We start from the raw sequence: 17,411 nt of genomic DNA on the forward strand, positions 1-17,411 counted from the left end.
TTTTTTTTATCCAGAACAGGATCCATAATGACCTGAAAAATGTTGGGGTTACCATCCTTCATAAGGTTAGAGTTATATTTACTTTAGGGTATGTTAAACAGTAATGGCACAGACACACAAGTCAAGACATCTCAGGGAAGGATGGGTGGTTTATTATTGAGTCAAGGAGTCCACCTGCTGGTCAAAGGATGAACTACACTACATTCACATTATGAGTATTATCCTTGAAGCTTAAGACCCTGATGTTCCAACGTTTGTTTCATTGTTTCTTACTTTTCAGTCTTTTCATCGAAATTAGTTATCACACAACATTCAGATACCTGTTCTACTTTATTCCTCACTCAAAAAATGGCAAAATTGGCAAAATGGAAAAATACATATCAAATGTAGTGATTTACAAATTGTTAAAACCTCATATTTATTTGGAAATGCCAGAAAAACATTATTTGGAAAAAATAAAAAATAAAAATCCTTTAGAATAAGTATCATGAGTAGATTTCACTTAACTTCTCATTCTGACACTTCAGCAAACTTATTCGTTTACCTGTAATAGCGCTCTCATTGAAAATGTTTCGTTTTTTATAAACATGCCATCTTTGTTGCTGTTTGCATGGCACTACACGTGAGGGATCTTACGTAAAACCATTTTGGACCAATCAGCTGCCGTCCATCAAAACCGGAAACTGTAGTGCATATTTCCTCAAAGTTGACCATCTTTTTCATAGAAGCAACAAACAGAGGAGCACTGCGCACTGTGAGTCACAGAAAGTCTGTGTATTTTAGAGAGTAGCAGAGATGAAGCAGAGCTCCGGCGTGCCGGCCTTCCTCACCAAGCTGTGGACTCTGGTAGAGGATGAAAACACAAACGAGTTCATCTGCTGGAGCCAGGTAACCTGCTGCCGTTAGCACGCTAACGCTGCTGACGCTGCTGACGGAGCTAACGCCGCTAACGCCGCTAACGCTGCCATTGCCGATAACGCTTCTAACGCTGCTAACGGAGCTAACGCGGCTACGTTTCTAACGCTGCTAACGGAGCTAACGCAGCTAGCTGACGGGATATTTATAAACTCACAGCAGCATGTGTAGCCCATAGCATCGGCAAACACAACAAACGATGAGTGAGAAACAGAGAAGGAATGAAAGTTAACGGTGTAACGTGTTGGTCCTCTGGTCGGCTTAACTTAACATGAGCGTGTTAAAGACTGTGCTAGCTAAAACGACGATAGTTAGTCAGTTGTATATCTTGAGAGTGTGTCTGTCCTGTTAGCATCAGTTAAAGCTCAGAGAACAGCTGCTCAAACCACAAGGGCTGCGTAGCTACGTTAAAAATAAACATAATCTACGGTTGTTTTGATCAATATCATCACTGGTCAGATCACAATAACTATCATGATTGCGTACATATCAACTGAACAGATTTATTTATATCTCCACATATAAACATGTGGCGCATTTTCTGTAGACAAAACAATATCGATGTCTTTAGGAACCATTGTATACAGCACAGGTTTGTCCAAAACTTAAATGCCTCGCAAGGACTTAATAAGATATATTAAAATAGTTTCACTTTTATATATTTTCCTGTTAACAATCCATAATTTAAAATTATGCAAATGGGCTAAAACACTGGTCAGTCTGTTTGTGATAATGTTCATTCTAACCCACAGTCAGCAGTTATTCTGCAGTGGTCTGTTCAAACTTGAGAGTCTATCAATAAAATGAAGAGTGAAGTTACGTTAGCTCTGCTTGGTGACGTTGGAGCTGGTGGATGAGCACTGGTAAGACATAACCAAAACATATGCACACTTTGGCAAGCGTCACAACTGTATGATAGTGGGTGATGGTGCTCATGGGGAATGGTGTCTTTTTCCCAGAAAAACAGTACTGAACTCTGACAGTCCTCACAGCACCCTTGCTATACTGGTGATGTATTGGCTGCATCTTTGTTTAGGATGTTTCTGATACTAGATAGAGATGAAGAGTAATGATGTTGTCCCACTTACCATACTGCACTTTGTACAGTTGTGTTGTTTTGTGGAATAGACACAGGTTTGATGTTGTGTTTGGAGTATTTTTTTTTTTATTGCTTGACGTCACTTTGCTGATCGTCTGTTGTAGAGCTACTTTAACGTATCAGCTCTTCCTCCTCTGATGTGGGTTGTGATACACCTATGAAAAAAATGTTAGGACCGGAGGAAAAATTACAAGAATTTAAATTTGGCACTGGTGGATTGTGAGCAGATTGTAAGAGCTTCAAAAAGAAAAAAGAAGAAATATTAAGACGAGACAAAAAAAATATAGTGCAAGAAAACTGTGTTTAAACTCAGCCACAACAAAGCCTTAAGATATTGTTCAGGAGTGTGTATGCGATAACTCAATTGTTATTGATGCTGCTTGCACAACAACACAATCTCCATCTTGTCTTTTTGTTTGATAGTATAGAAAGTGGCGAAGCTTTATTAGAAACAACAAAGATCTTCACTCCTAGTTAAACCCACAGCTGTCAAGAGTGAAAGGCTGAGCAGCTGCCATCTCATGCAGGAGATCCCAACGCGGCCACCAAAATAGTGCTCCCAGAGACCAGAAACCCCCTGCTGTGGGAATACACTATTAAGCCAATCCAAAAATAGATAAATATAAACAAAGAAAAGGGCTAAGATACCTCATTTAGCATATATATATATATATATATATATATATATATATATATATATATATATATACCCCCTCCCTGCTCATATATATATATATATATATATATATATATATATATATATATATATATATATATATATATATATATATATATATATTTTTTTTTTAATTTTATTTATTTATTTATTTTTTTTTCTAAATAAAGTGTGAATGCAGGCCAATATCAGATTTTTTCGGTGGGAGTCCGTTTATTTGTGTTTTTGGTCAAGTAAGATATGGCCCCGTCTGAGTGCAGAGGAAACCGGCACAGGAGCAGGGAGGGGGTGTTTGGTGCGAGCGCCCTGGGCTTCTGCTGCAAAAAATCACTGCTGTAGGGGTAATTTCTGCCCTTAACCTTGTGCTAGGACCCAACTTGTTCCATCCTGGAGTATCACTTTAAGTTAGGAAAACAAAGAGCAGAAAAATACGTTCTTTCTGTTTCTTCAAAAGCAGTTTTTAGGCACTTAAAAAGGTTCATACTGTCTTCTTAGTTCTACTATTTAAAAGGGTTCTTTTTGAAAGACAGAGAGGTTTGTTAACCTGCTTGACTAGTTTCAACCCTCTTCTGGGGTCTTCGTAAGAAGTTTCACGTGATGGTTAAGTGACGTATCATGGGCTGCTTATATGGATTTACCAGTCAGCAGGGAAGCTTGCGCCCCTACTGACTGGCGCCTTCTCCAGGACCGTGTCCCAGGTGTGGGACTGGTACTGCTGACTGGTAAATCCATAAAAGCAGCCCATGACACGTCACTTCACCATCACGTGACGCTTCTGACGAAGACCCCGGAAGAGGGTTGAAACTAGTCAAGCAGGTTAACAAACCTCTCTGTTTTTCAAAAAGAACCATTTTAAACAGTTTTTAGGGATGGGTACCCATTTGAAACTATACTTTACCATTGCCTGATACCTGGCAATCAGTATCAGTAGCAGTACCAATTTTTGGTACTTTTCTCTGTGTTTTTGTGGTAATTAATATCAGTTTGTTTAAAAAGAAAATGTCACTGTTTTTCAATTTATCATATTTATGTCTCAATATATAAACTTGGAAAATTGCCCACTCTTCCACTCCCTCAAAGTCACGAGGATGTGTTTGGATACGGAAATATGGTACTGTTTGATTTTACATGAATCGGTACTCGGTACTAAAGACAGAAGTCGATCAGTACCCACAAAAGTACCTGCAGTTATGTTTTAAAAAAACATATTAATCGGTCCAACCATTTGTTTAAACATCAAGGGGGTACTAGGTTTAGTTTGAAAGCAGCCATGCTTTCTCCTGTGGTTGTTTCTGCTCTGTCACTGTCACAGCTGTGCCATGAAATAGCCTTTGTAACCCAACATCAAAGTGCTGCTGTGAAACTCTCTCAAATGAAGGTATCACTCACCCCTCGGCTACAGCACACACACACATTAAACTGTAGTTATCGTGGTCAGTTGTGTTAACTTAATGGTGGAAAGGCTATAATTGTGATTAACAGTGAATCAATAACAGAGCCCTGCTGACCGCTGCCTGCCCTTGCTCTGACCACTGTCTCTGTCTTTCTTTCAGGAGGGGAACAGCTTCCTGGTGCTGGACGAGCAGCACTTTGCTAAAGAGATCCTCCCGAAGTTTTTCAAGCACAACAACATGGCCAGCTTTATCCGACAGCTCAACATGTGTAAGAACACACCTTCAAACTCTGTTTTCATTGGGCTCTCATCAAACAGTCAGTAGACAAGACGAGTGTATTTAACAGCTTCAAGACGGAGGCAATGACACTTTAAGCCTACAAAGACAATAAAAGCTCATGCACACCCTGTTTTTAAGGAATGTATTCACTGACGCACCTCAGCTGCCTCTTACAGTCTGCTGCTGGCGCCCACTCTGAAACACAGGTTAACAAATGCTAACAGTTGGTAAATAGACTCTTTACACCTGGAGTCATTAAAAACACATAGCAGCAACATTATAATGTGGATACTGAGAGTCACTGATAGATTAATTCATGTGATAGGAAGTATTTATCTCCTTTAACTGGTGGAATTAGAGTTAGAAAAACAGTGTTTTGAAACATTTAGTTGTTTTTAACCGTACATGATCTTGAGTTTTTCTACTCTTCAATGTTTTTGTGTGTGATTGGCGTTTTTCAGACGGATTCCGTAAAGTGATGCACATTGACACGGGGATGGTGAAACAGGAGAAAGACGGCCCCGTGGAGTTTCAGCATCCATACTTCAAACACGGACAGGATGACCTGCTGGAACACATCAAGAGAAAGGTGCATAAATTCATCTTCCTCAGATCACTCTGTTTTCTTTCTGTTATTTATCTTTTTTTGTAAGCTCACGTTTGAAAACCTCTGATTCCGCCAGAAACATGCGGTATCATCAGTATGACTATTTTTCAGTATACATAAACTAAAGTAATCAAACAAATTTAACTCCAAAAATGTCTTTTGTATTTATGTCAAGTGATCCTTCAGTAACCTAACCTTACAGAGCAGACGGACCTGCCTGATTCAGTTTCTGAACTCCTGCAGGTCCATCTTGCCAGGCTTCATTGACCAACGATTTCACTCGGCTAAATTCTAACTGGCCCAATCAGGGAAGAGAGGCGGGAGCTGTGGGAGCAGACGTGATGTCAGCAGACTTTCGTACTTGTCAGAGTTCCTTTGATTCTTAAGTTAAATTTATAAAAAACAGAAGCTGTCGTCTAACGCCTTTTTCACAGCTGTTTCTCGTGATTCAGTAGTTGTTCATCTATTGTTTCTTAGAAGCATCAGCTCACATAAGCTACGCCACACCGTAGCTTGATGTGGATTGGTCTGTGGTGAGTGTGTTAATCATAACGGTCGTTCAATCACCAGCTGCTGATTTTTTAAAAAGTTCTGCCTCTGAAAACAAATCGGAAGAGCTGCTACCCAGATGGACTTGTGAAATATTTCCATGGCGGATTTATGAAACTGTTTGTCTGGCGTGTCAGGTTATCAGTAACCATGGCACAAACAGGAAAGTATACCTGTAGCTAAGGAGCCAATACACTTAGAAGCTGCCCTTAACAACAACAAATGAAGAGTGGCGGTTACCTTACTTAAGCGCAAACATTCACTTAGGCAAAAAGCAGTATATGTAAAAAACAGAAATCTCTGTAACAGTACAGAAATATTAACGTTGGTGGAATGAACTCCACAATTTTCAGAAAACATGAAAAATAAAGTGCCTTTAGTATATGGACGCAGGTCCTTAGTGATAAAGGTTGAAATGGATGACAAGATTTGTTTTGCCCTTTCAGAGCTGCAGGGTACCTTTCTATTTTCATCCGCACAAAAACCGAAGTGTTTCCAAACGCAGGCTTTCAATCCCGAAGCGTGAATCTATGCACTACTATTTCTTTCGTTCCGCAAAGTGTGTTCCTGGCCTTTAGTTATTTTGAAAAAGAATCTTTTTTGAACTTTAATGGTTCATAATTGAATTCTTACATGTGGCATCGCGATTAATATAACAATCAATGTATCAGCTCACCTCTAGTCCATTGACATTGCTTTTAACCAATACATCCACCGGAGGGTAGGGCTGAGCGATTTTGAGGAATAATCTAATTGCAATTTTTTTAGACCAATATTGTGGTTGCAATTTTTTGGGAGGATGTTTATCTTCTGCGTTTTTCACTAAACACAAGCAATAAATCATCCTGTAGTATGACCAACACCTCAAAGGATACTGTTAAACAATTCCGTCCTGTAGGCCAGGCCTACGTGTTATGGTGAAGTAAGATTAAAAAAATACATGAATTGATACAAATAACATTTCTTTATCTATTACAGTCACAGCAGAATATTGACTGATTGATTTAACTTCAAGCCTTGTTGACGTGTAATAAAACTATCATGAATTACCTTAAATATAATCAGAGAAAGGGACAAAGCCCTGCAGAACAGGCCTGGTATCAACTATAATATGGAAAATAAATAAATCTCACACTAAATAAACTGCAGAAATGTAAATAAGATCAAATCTCTGGCTCAACCACTGAACTATGTCAAAAAAGAAACACTGAGTGAGTGTAAATGTCAAATGTATAAAAATATCGCAGCATTTTATGAGGCGGTGGTTGTTGAGGCAATTAAATACATTTCGAAAAGCTCTGCCATCATTATTCTTCTTTGTGTTTCTCTAAAGCTACGTATCAGATAGCAACAGCAACACTGCCCCCACGGTTTCTGGTGGTGCTGCTCTGTTTCCCCTGTATCTGCAAGCTTCATGGAAACATGCAGAAATGCGGACAAAATGAACACAGAGCACAGACAGAAGGATCCATACGTAACGTTGAGAATAAATGGGCCTTTAACTGGTTTTAACTCAAGAGACTGAACATGGCTGAGAACTGAGTGTATCAGAACCTGTTCAACCTTCAACTCTTCCTCTTTTTGATGTCATGGCTGATGTGTTGTCTGACACATTGCCGTCTTTGATGGAAACACAGTCTGAAAGTGTGTTCTCTGTGTGTATTAGGTTTCTACCTCTCGACCAGAGGACACAAAGCTCCGACAGGAGGACCTGTCCAAGATCTTAGCAACGGTTCACAGTGTCCACAGCAAACAGGAGAACATTGATGCCAGGCTCATAACTCTGAAGAGGTGAGTAAATAGCTCTAATGTAAGGTATCATGCACAGTCAGCAGGATTTATTCATAACACACTTGTGTTTTGTTGTTCAGGGAGAATGAAGCTCTGTGGAGAGAAATCTCAGACCTGAGACAGAAACACTCTCAACAACAGCAGGTTATCAAGAAGGTGAGGATCACAAACAAATACACCTGTATGATCTGCTTCGATGAGTTCTTCTTCACCCAACATTAAATGACTGGTCACAGCTCAGTCATAATTCCTTAGCCTTGTCACTCTGAACAGCTGGTTTTTCAGCCAAAATGTGCACCATCAAATTGATAATCTTATGTATTCATTATGGCTTCAATCAGTTAAGTTCAATAGTTAAAATGTGTGCAGATTTTTAAACCTCTACATATCCTTACATGACCCTCAATCTCTCTGTAAACTGCTCTAAACTAAAATGATGAAGTCATCCCATAACTGGTTCATGACATGTCATAGGAGCGCAAACACCAAGGTCTACCCCCTGATAGGCATCCGGAGGGCTGGCCAATCAGAGGAAAAAATGTTTGTGGACCAGGGAGCCTTAAAGAAACAGCAGAGACACAAAGGTTTCTAAAACACCAGTGTGAGAAAAATGTGGATTTTTTTGAGCCATAAACTACACAAAGCTAGTATGAGGGAACCAGAGGGACAATGTAAATCCTAGAAAAGGCCCAATATCCCCTCTTTAAGAACTGAAATGCTTTGTATCACTGTTAGATTGAAAAGTTTTACTACTGGGCAGTAGAAATAAACAGAAAGCACTGAAAGTATCAGTTGATGGAATCAATAAACTGATTTTCTGCAGCCTGTGGCTCAGCGGTACAGCTATGTCGCTACATCAAATGAAACTCAAGTTGTATGTATTCTTATCTTTGGCATCACAATTTTCTTTTTAATGTTTTATTTCCAGATGATCCATTTTATCGTCACTTTGGTGCAGAACAACCGTATCTTGAACTTGAAACGCAAAAGGTGAGTTTATAACGGAAATCCAGCTTTGTGCTGAGGTGAGAGTTCTCTGATTGATGTTCATTGATGCGTCTGTCAGACAGACACAGCTCATCCCTTCCACTGTTTCCTCTTTTTAATCTCAGCTTCTGTCTGTCTAAACTTTTGAACTAAATATGTGTTTGTGTGAATTTTTTCTCAGACCAATTCTCATGAACAGCAGCGGGAAGAAGCCCAAATACATCCATGAGATCTTTGATGACAATGTGTGTGTGGAACAGGTGAGTCAGGAAGCACAGGTGCCTATAACACCATTAAAGCCTTCATATGTGAGGTTCTGAATGTGAACACTTCTGGTGCACAGGATCTCACTCTGTGTTTCCTTTGCAGCCGTCTGTTGGCGGTCTGAATGGGGTGAAGGGCTCAGAGCTATCTGATGATGTCATAATCTGTGATGTCACCGACAGCGATGCCGAGGTGACGGCTGACGTGTCAGACGATTCATCCCGAGCCTTCGATCAGAGGTGAGGCTGTCTTAAGTCACATGATCACTGATCTGGTGTTGCCGTCACCCTGCAGTTCCAGTTGTTCCAGTTTTATCACTTCTGTTCCCAATTTCACAAGTTTTGGAGATTCAAAAAAAAAATTTGAGAATAAGAAAAGTTCGTCTGACCTTATTGTTGTTGAGACATTAAGACACAAAGATAGTTTAAGATAGATTTACCAAGGGGAATCACAAACCTAAATGATTTGAATAAAGGCAAGCAGAATATAAAAAGAAACAGCAGTGTCAGAGCCCAGGTGATAATATGAACACAGACAGGATAAGGATTACTGTTCACCAATGAATCTGAGAGAGAAGATCCATTATTTGAGGTTGAAGTCAAACTACTGCATTTTCACTTGGAAGTAGCAAGAGGTTAATTATTAACTTGCAGTAAAGTGAAAAGTGGACCAAGAAAACCCTTAAAGTGATACTCTGGGATGGAACAAGTTGGGTCCTATCACAAGGTTTAGGGCAGAAATTACCCCTACAGAAGTGTTTTTGTGCAGCAGAAGCCCAGAGCGCTCACACCAAACACCCCCTCCCTGCTACTCTGCTAATTTCCTCTCTACTCAGACGGGGCCATATTTTACTTGACCAAAAACACAAATAAACGAACTCTCACCAAAAAAATCTGATATCGGTCTGCATTCACACTTTATTTAGAGAATTTTCAGCGTGTTACTTTCACACAAAAACACCGCTAAATAAGGCTCTAGTTCTCATCGTGTCGTAAAACGGCGCTACCTCCGCTGCAGAGCCACAGCTGGCTACGAGGCGCTCGCCGCTTAGTGTATCAGTCCAAGCGCGCGGAGTGCTGGATATAAACAAACACAGATAGTCTGCCAGGACGAAGAGACACGATGAGAACTAGAGCCTTATTTAGAGGTGTTTTTGTGTGGAAGTAACGCGCTGAAAATTCTCTAAATAAAGCGTGAATGCAGACCCATATCAGAGTTTTTCGGTGAGAGTCCGTTTATTTGTGTTTTTGGTCAAGTAAAAAATGGCCCCGTCTGAGTGCAGAGGAAACCTGCAGAGGAGCAGGGGGGGGTGTTTGGTGCGTGCGCTCTGGGCTTCTGCTGCACAAAAACACTGCTGTAGGGGTAATTTCTGCCCTAAACCTTGTGATAGGACCCAACTTGTTCCATCCCAGAGTATCATTTTAAAATATCAGCTTAGACCACTGCAAGACAGAAAACCACATCATGAAGCGGGAAAAGACCAAGGTCATCCACTCAGAGAGCATCATATCAGGGTTGGATCAGGGGGGCTGTGGAGATCAGGAAGCAGACCCAGAAGATGGTAAACTGGGATTAGGGGTCCTACGTGCTGTCACACTTTTGGACGACAGGGGCTGTAGTCATCTTGCCACTTCAGTTAGGACGACCAAACCTCAATAAAGAAGCAGACAGACGAGTCACAGCAGGACTCTTCTGAGGAAGACTGCAGGAAGTTAGAGAGCAAAACATGTCAAGGTAAAAGACTCAATCACGTCAGTCTAGTCATAAGAACTTTCAGTCAATACCTCACATTGGCTACATTTACATGCAGTTAGTATTTAGGGTTCATGTAAGTATTCCAGTTTCTGAATCATTTCTAATAACCTGTTTGTTCATGTGTGAGCAAACAGGGTTTTTCCTTTTTATGTGATATCCCAATCAAAACAGCGAAACACGGACAACATCTCCACACACCACAGAGATCATGATGTAATGCAATGCAATTTCCGCTTCTTCTTGATGTATCCATAGCAACTGCAGCAACAACAATAGCAGGACGCAGACTTCCTGTTCTTAAAAGACCAAGATTCCTTGCAAACAGAACATGTGCAGAACACAAATTAGTGTTCCTGTCAATGGGGATTTCCTGATATGCGTATACATGACCAAATATTCAGGTTAGAATAGAAGTAACCCATGGGTGATTTTGGGGTTTTTAAAAAACAGAATATGAGCAAATTCTGTTTTTTTAGAAAGGGTTTTTGGTGTTTACATGGCCCTTGTGCAACCGCATTGTTGCTTTTATTCAGAATATGAAAGTGTTACTGACTGCATGTTAACATAGCCAGTGTCACACAAAAAGATCCTCTCAGGAAGAACATTTGTGGTCTGATAAACTGGATGAGGCAATAAAAGGACGGAGTGAGCTTGCCTTTTCAATTGTAGAATGATCCACCCTGAACTATGAGTCAGTATATTTACAGCCTGTGCGTCTTCCTCTCTCAGTGACATGGAGATCGTGGAGGTGGAGCTGTATAACGGAGCGGAGCTTCCGACAGAGACAGAGGAGAATGGCATCAGCACAGAGGACAACAGACAGACAGAGGACGAGGTGTCAGCAGACAGCAGACAGAGGACATCAGACAGCAACACGCCCACGAGCAGCACCACGACCGTCACAGCGCCAACACCCAGCAACGCCCCGACCAGCTCCGCTCTGCAGCTCAACAAGCCTGCAGCTCTGAGTCTGGAGGACCCCGTCAAAATGATGGACTCCATCCTGAAGGAGAACGGAGCCATTTCACAGAACATCAACCTGCTGGGAAAGTAAGAGGAGACCTGCTCATCTCTGTGTGTGTGTCCACGTTAAAGACTGTGTTACAGTCACACATGGCACCACATGGCAGTTACTCTGCAAACAGTTAACACTTTACAGAGATACTTTTCCTTTTACGACGTCATCAAACAAATATATGATGAATGGTTAAAGTTGTTCACGCTCTGTGGTTCACTCAGTTCATCACAGTTCAAAGTTAACTGTTGTGTTTGTGTTTGTGTGTGTGCTAGGGTGGAGCTGATGGACTATCTGGACAGCATCGACTGCAGTCTGGAGGATTTTCAGGCCATGTTATACGGAAAACAGTTTGGAATAGACATTGATTTATTAGAGGTAAAACCACAAACACACCGCAGACTGGAACTTTTTCTTTTACCTCTGCCCTATTAAATAGTCATGACACAGATTGCACGAGCACTGACAATCCTTGGCTCTGAAATCTGGTGTCTCTAAAGATTACTAAGCGTGGTACTGGGCTTTCTTTGTCTTTATTCTGTGGCGCTGATAGTAGTATAACGTGATTTAAAAGTCCCTACTTTCTTTCACTGCTGTTTTAGAAAACCTTATTTCAGCCTTAGTCTAAAACACTTTGTCTTAGCTGATATTTAAGGCCCCCAGCTCTATAAACCCCTTTTCCTCTGATTGGTCAGCTCTCTGGAGGCCCACCAGGGGCAAGACTATGGGTAGACCTTGGTGTTTGAGGCCCACCCCTCCAACATGTCATGGACCAGTTTGAAGATCCTTATGTAATCACATCATCATTTCAGCAAGTCTTGTGAAGATCTTGTGCTATTTTTGGAACAAACCGTTTTTTTTTTTTTTTTTTCCAACATTCTTTTTTATTGAATTTTTGGCACAAGGTTACCAGAAATTTGCCATTCGTTACAATGAATGCGTGCATTTTCGCATTGGAAAATCATAACATTATGAAGAATAGTAGCATAAAGTATGCGTATTTACAAACATACATAAACATAGGCATATATGCATATAACCCCCCCCAAAAGGCCATATCTGCATAAAGTTTTTCAAAATATAAGAAAAAAAAGAAAAGAAAAAAAAGACAGAAAATAATTCAATAAAATATTTAAAATATTTAGAGAAAAGGAAAAGAAAATAATAAGCTTTACACACATACATACACATACAAAGTAAAAGTAATAACAAAAATAAGTAGAAGATAAATTAATAATAAAATACAGTTATAAGAATTAAAAGAGTTAAGTGAAACAATTACAATTAAAAAAAAAGAAAAAAAAGAAAATATATGAGGAACGAACGATTTTGATCAGTCAACAGATTCAGAGATGAAGAGGTTTGAAAATCTGCACTGTTTGAACATCCAGCATTGTTTCTCTATTTCTCCTCCTTTTAATTTTATTCCAGCTCATAGAAAAGTTAGTAAGCCTCAGTGTGCTGTTCATGTTCTCTTTATACCCCTTCTGTCCTCACACCTTCTGTGTGTGTGTGTTTTTTTAGGAGAGCATGTCCTCCAAAGACAGCACCACGCCTTTAAACAGAGGGAAAACAGAGGAGGACAAAACAGGTGAGACACATGCACAGAAACAAAGATCTGCATCCACAAGATGGCGCACTCTGCCTTTGACTTCCCCTGTCAGACATTGTGAAGTTTCTGAAGTCTGTGGCTGAGTGTTTGGTTTGGCCTCTATTACAATGTGTGACTGCATGAATGAGGTGAAGCATGGAAGTGATCAGTCTATTTTCACTTGAAAACAAAAAATAGAGCAAAATACTTTTAGATAAACTTTTATTTATGAGATGATTGTGTGAATGATTAAATTCCCACTGTATGAACACCTGAAGGACAATGAATAATTTTTGAAGACCTTTATGTTTTTTAGCTGCACTTGTACACCTGTAACTTCAGGTGTTACTGGAAAAAATGGTCCTTTCACAGTAAAAGTCTTAATTATCGAGTCAGGAAACCACTGTATCACTTTCAAAAAAGCAAACTAAAAGCATCACAAAGAACATATTAAGCTCTGTCTGCTCTGACGTCTTATTTGAGTTTGTTGCTTATTGTACATGTTCATATGGTAGAACCATAGACTGTTTATAGAGTGGACAGCGTGGCTCCGCCATTTATCATTGTACGGTTTTGAAGCCAAAATTCCCCCAGCCAGAGTCTGTGCAGTAGAGACTGTGAGGGATTCTGGGAGAATCTGAGTGGAGCTGGGTGACAAAAATAATAATATATTTTTTTCTTTCAAGAGTCTAATCACTTCTTGACTCTGCCTCCCGACATGTTTTACAATCATACAAGAACAGCAGCTGTCAATCATCGTTAAACATGACATAAAACCTTGTTTTTAACTTCTAATAACTAATGAAAATAAAACTTGTCAGATAAAAGAAGACTTGAATACAAGGCAGCCAAATGATACTTTTAAATCACAACAACAATTAGACTTGAGAAACTTTTCTACACGGTGTATTAATTTTTTGAAGTTTGACCACAGCCCATCTGGAATGACTTGAGAGAAAGATTTTTTGACCTATACTGCAGCCAGCCACCAGGGGGAGCAGTTTTCATGGTGACCTCACTTTGAGCTGAGCAAGATGATGTCTATGTTTATTTTCCGTCTATGGATAGAACAGAGAAGCTCTTAGTACCTGTGTAGATTTCTGTCCGAAGTGTTTGTAGCTTTATTCTGCAGAGACCGGAGGAGGTGATCACACTCAGGCAGTGCTGATCATGTTATGGATTCTCTGATTCACTTCCTGTTTCATGCTTCCAGACAAACAGCTCATCCAGTACACAACATGCCCCCTGCTGGCCTTCCTGGATGGCTGCACCTCCTCTGCAGACCCAGACCTGGGCCCCAGCAGCAGCAGCTCCTCCACCTCCCACCTGCAGCTCTCCTCTACCCCCCTGGAGGCTGAGCCCCCTGCAGACCTGCTGGACTCGTCCCTGGAGACCAAGCAGCCGGCCCACAGCTCCCTGATCCGCCTGGAGCCTCTGACGGAGGCCGAGGCCAGCGCAGACATGCTCTTCTACATGTGTGAACTGAGTCCTGGTGTAGCTGAGCAGGACTCGGTGTAGCTGGACTGAGACGAAGCTGAACTGATACAGGAGTGACCCCTTCTGTCTGATGCTGCTGGAGCTGAACACACATCGAGGAGTGTGTTTGAAAACCAGAGAACCGAATTAAGAGCAGCAGGATGAGGACCATACACACATTTTAGATTAAAGGCTTTTACTTTGAAGGAAACACTTGAGTTCATCATATCTGACAACAGCAGCTTTATAAATTACCCTCTGAAAAGCAGAATACACACTCTACACACTACACACACTCTGTTTGTAGACTCCAGTCTGTTGTGTTTATAATTTATCTATATTTTGACATTTGAAATCTTACCTTTTTTTAATGTCATATTTCAGTTTTTTTCTGTATGTGGAGGTTCTCCATTTACTATCAGTTATCTGTCCCAACTCGTCCCTTTTATATTTGTTGCTTTGGCTGTTTCGGGGAGAATGAACTAAAACATCACACAATTTGCACAGAAACACATCCGTCCTGTAAATGCACTCACTGTGGTGCAGCTGTTCCCTCGTTTCTCTTTTGCTCTTTTTTTCCTGAAGTGCATGGTGTCATAAACTCATAAACTCTAATGTTGCTAACACAACATAAAGCATGCTGGGAAGTGTAGTGCCAAAAGATGTATTCTTACTTTATAAGAAGAAAAAGAAACAAACATGTCTGAGAGCGGATTTCTAGTTTCAGAGATGAAAGAGAAGTTTCATCTTTAAATGAAAGCAACTAGAAAGTTCTATAAAACTGCTGACTTCTTCACGTTCTCATGAGTTTTACTTTACAAGCAAACTTGAAGTGGCTGTTTAGCGTAGCATCTGACAGCACAGCTAAACTTGACACTGTTTGCAAAGAGCATGTGAATGTTTTTTCATGTGAGCTCATGATTCCAGTGAGGACAGTGTATAAGAGAGCAGGTGATTGAAGAGGCGTGGGAGTAAGGCGATTATTACGCAACCATTGAGATAAACAAATTGATGAAAAATGTCAATTGATGATGATTTTATTGGTAAATATGGCACAAACAGAAAACCTGTTCAGATCCTTCAGCATACTGAAGCATACTTCACTGTTTGTTAATCAACATTAACAGAACGTTTTCAGTGATTGTTGGGTGAGACAAGGCAAAGTCCGTACTTTGTTCACTTTTCTGTCACATTTCATTTGTTTGTTATCTCTTTTGCTCAGGTTCTCATGTTCTTTATCCTCCTCGGCTGTGCCAATGCCCCATCTATAACTCCAATCATCTGTCTTAGTCACGGTTCCATCCACATCTTTGAGTTGAGATCCCATCTTTTGACGAGACTATGGTTCAGATCTGATCCTTGAGCCACTTTAAGTCAGAATCAGATCAAACTTTTTATCCTGAAAAAAAATCAACAGGCGATGCTTTAAGGTTTCAGAAAACAGTAAACAAGTTGAGAAAGGTCTGAGCTGAGATTATCCTGCAGTTTGAGGGTACACAGACATGCTCCTGATACTGAAACCTGCTTTTATATAATTTTAACATAATTTCAGCTTATTCTTCGAGTGTTTCCTCCAAAGTCTAAAGTGTTAAACTGGCATGATGATATTCAGAAATATGGACCAGAGTGTGAACGCACACACATTCACACAGAGATCTTCACCAGGATGTTCAGCGTCAGTGAGGAGGTGTCACTCCTCTCTGTATTTACAGACTCAAACATTTCTATTTACTCCTCTACATTTATTTATTCTCTTAATGTTGATTTCTATCTTTGTTTTGTTCCATTCACACTCTGCATCAGACATCATTCCCTCAGATAGTCAGGCTCCTCTTCCCTGAATACAACCATCTGTCTGTGAAGAAAGCAGAACTCTGCACAGCTGGGACTCAGAGTAAAAACTTTCCATCATTCACCTGAACAACATCCTGACCCTCTGTCCAGCTCTGACTGAGGTATCACTAACAAACGTTGCTTGTTGATCCTCCCTGAGTAATCAATTCTGCCGTTAAAAAAAGCTTTAGCTTTGCTCGCCGGATGCTAACAGTAACTGTTCAGATGATCTGATGTCTCTGCACATGCCATACAGCAGGTGGCGCTGTTCTCTTTTTGTTGTACATGAAAATAAATGGTTCATTTTCTAAATTTTTGTGGGGGGTTTTGTTTGTGTTTATTCAATAAAACCTAAATATAAGAAGTAGATCAGAAGTAGTTCTTGATCTCAAAAGTGGGACCCCGGTATGAAACCTGAATCCTGAATCTGGACCCGGGCAGTGGAAGGAGTCTGACTGTATGAAAGTCTCAAAGTGGTCCCTCTCAGTTAGTTTATTCATCACTGAACATTATCCCTGAATTCTAATGATGATGATATATAATGATGTACTTTTTTATATAAAATGATACAAATAAAGCGCCTGTTTTCAGTCAAAGGAGGATCAATGGGGAATCGATGAGTGGTGACCGTGGTGACCCAAAATTGTGTTGCTTAGTGTGATTTCACCAAAAAATACTGACAGATCATTTCAGGCCCCGCCCTCATTACCAAATATGGTCACTTCTGGGTCAGGAGAAATCAAAAGGTGTTTTTTCACGAAAAAGTTCCAGGAACGTTTTGCTTTTGGTAAAACATTCCAAGGAACTTTATGGTACCTGTGGTCCATAATTTGTAAAGTTCCCCCCAGGCGATAAAGACCTTGGTAGATAACACAGATCATGCTGATTTCCTATGGAGAAAAAAATAATAATAGTAATTGCAGCACACAGCCACGCCAGTAGAGGGCAGTGACACCACCAATGACTCCATAGAACCCAGCATCTTATCCACAGTTAGCCTGTTAGCACAGACGATCCAGCCTGTGCTTGTTTTAATTGTGGTTTATTGAACTGCAGGTGGATTTGTGAACACTTGAAAGAAGATAAGAACTAGTGGCTTCAGCTTATTCAGCTTAAAGGACATCTGGAGGTACCACCTACAAGGCAGTTTTTAGGAATAGTTTTATTGTACAAGAAATAT

General features: G+C 40.3%; 1 protein-coding gene across 1 annotated transcript; it reads left to right on the plus strand.

Moving 5' to 3' along the window:
- The first annotated feature begins 681 nt into the window (after window positions 1–681).
- hsf2 (heat shock transcription factor 2) lies at window positions 682–16,519 on the plus strand. The gene is made up of 12 exons (XM_074685639.1): window positions 682–888; window positions 4,244–4,352; window positions 4,825–4,952; window positions 7,186–7,310; window positions 7,391–7,466; window positions 8,239–8,300; window positions 8,479–8,557; window positions 8,667–8,800; window positions 11,046–11,366; window positions 11,607–11,709; window positions 12,856–12,922; window positions 14,136–16,519. Exons 1-12 carry the CDS (start codon window positions 796–798, stop codon window positions 14,438–14,440), a joined length of 1,602 nt encoding a protein of 533 aa, XP_074541740.1. The 5' UTR covers window positions 682–795; the 3' UTR covers window positions 14,441–16,519.
- Window positions 16,520–17,411: the final 892 nt, after the last annotated feature.

Source organism: Halichoeres trimaculatus, unplaced genomic scaffold (assembly GCF_033239565.1).
Source record: "Halichoeres trimaculatus isolate MK-OKI-2021-1 unplaced genomic scaffold, fHalTri1.1 fHalTri1_scaffold_13, whole genome shotgun sequence".
NCBI classification, from domain to species: domain Eukaryota; kingdom Metazoa; phylum Chordata; class Actinopteri; order Labriformes; family Labridae; genus Halichoeres; species Halichoeres trimaculatus.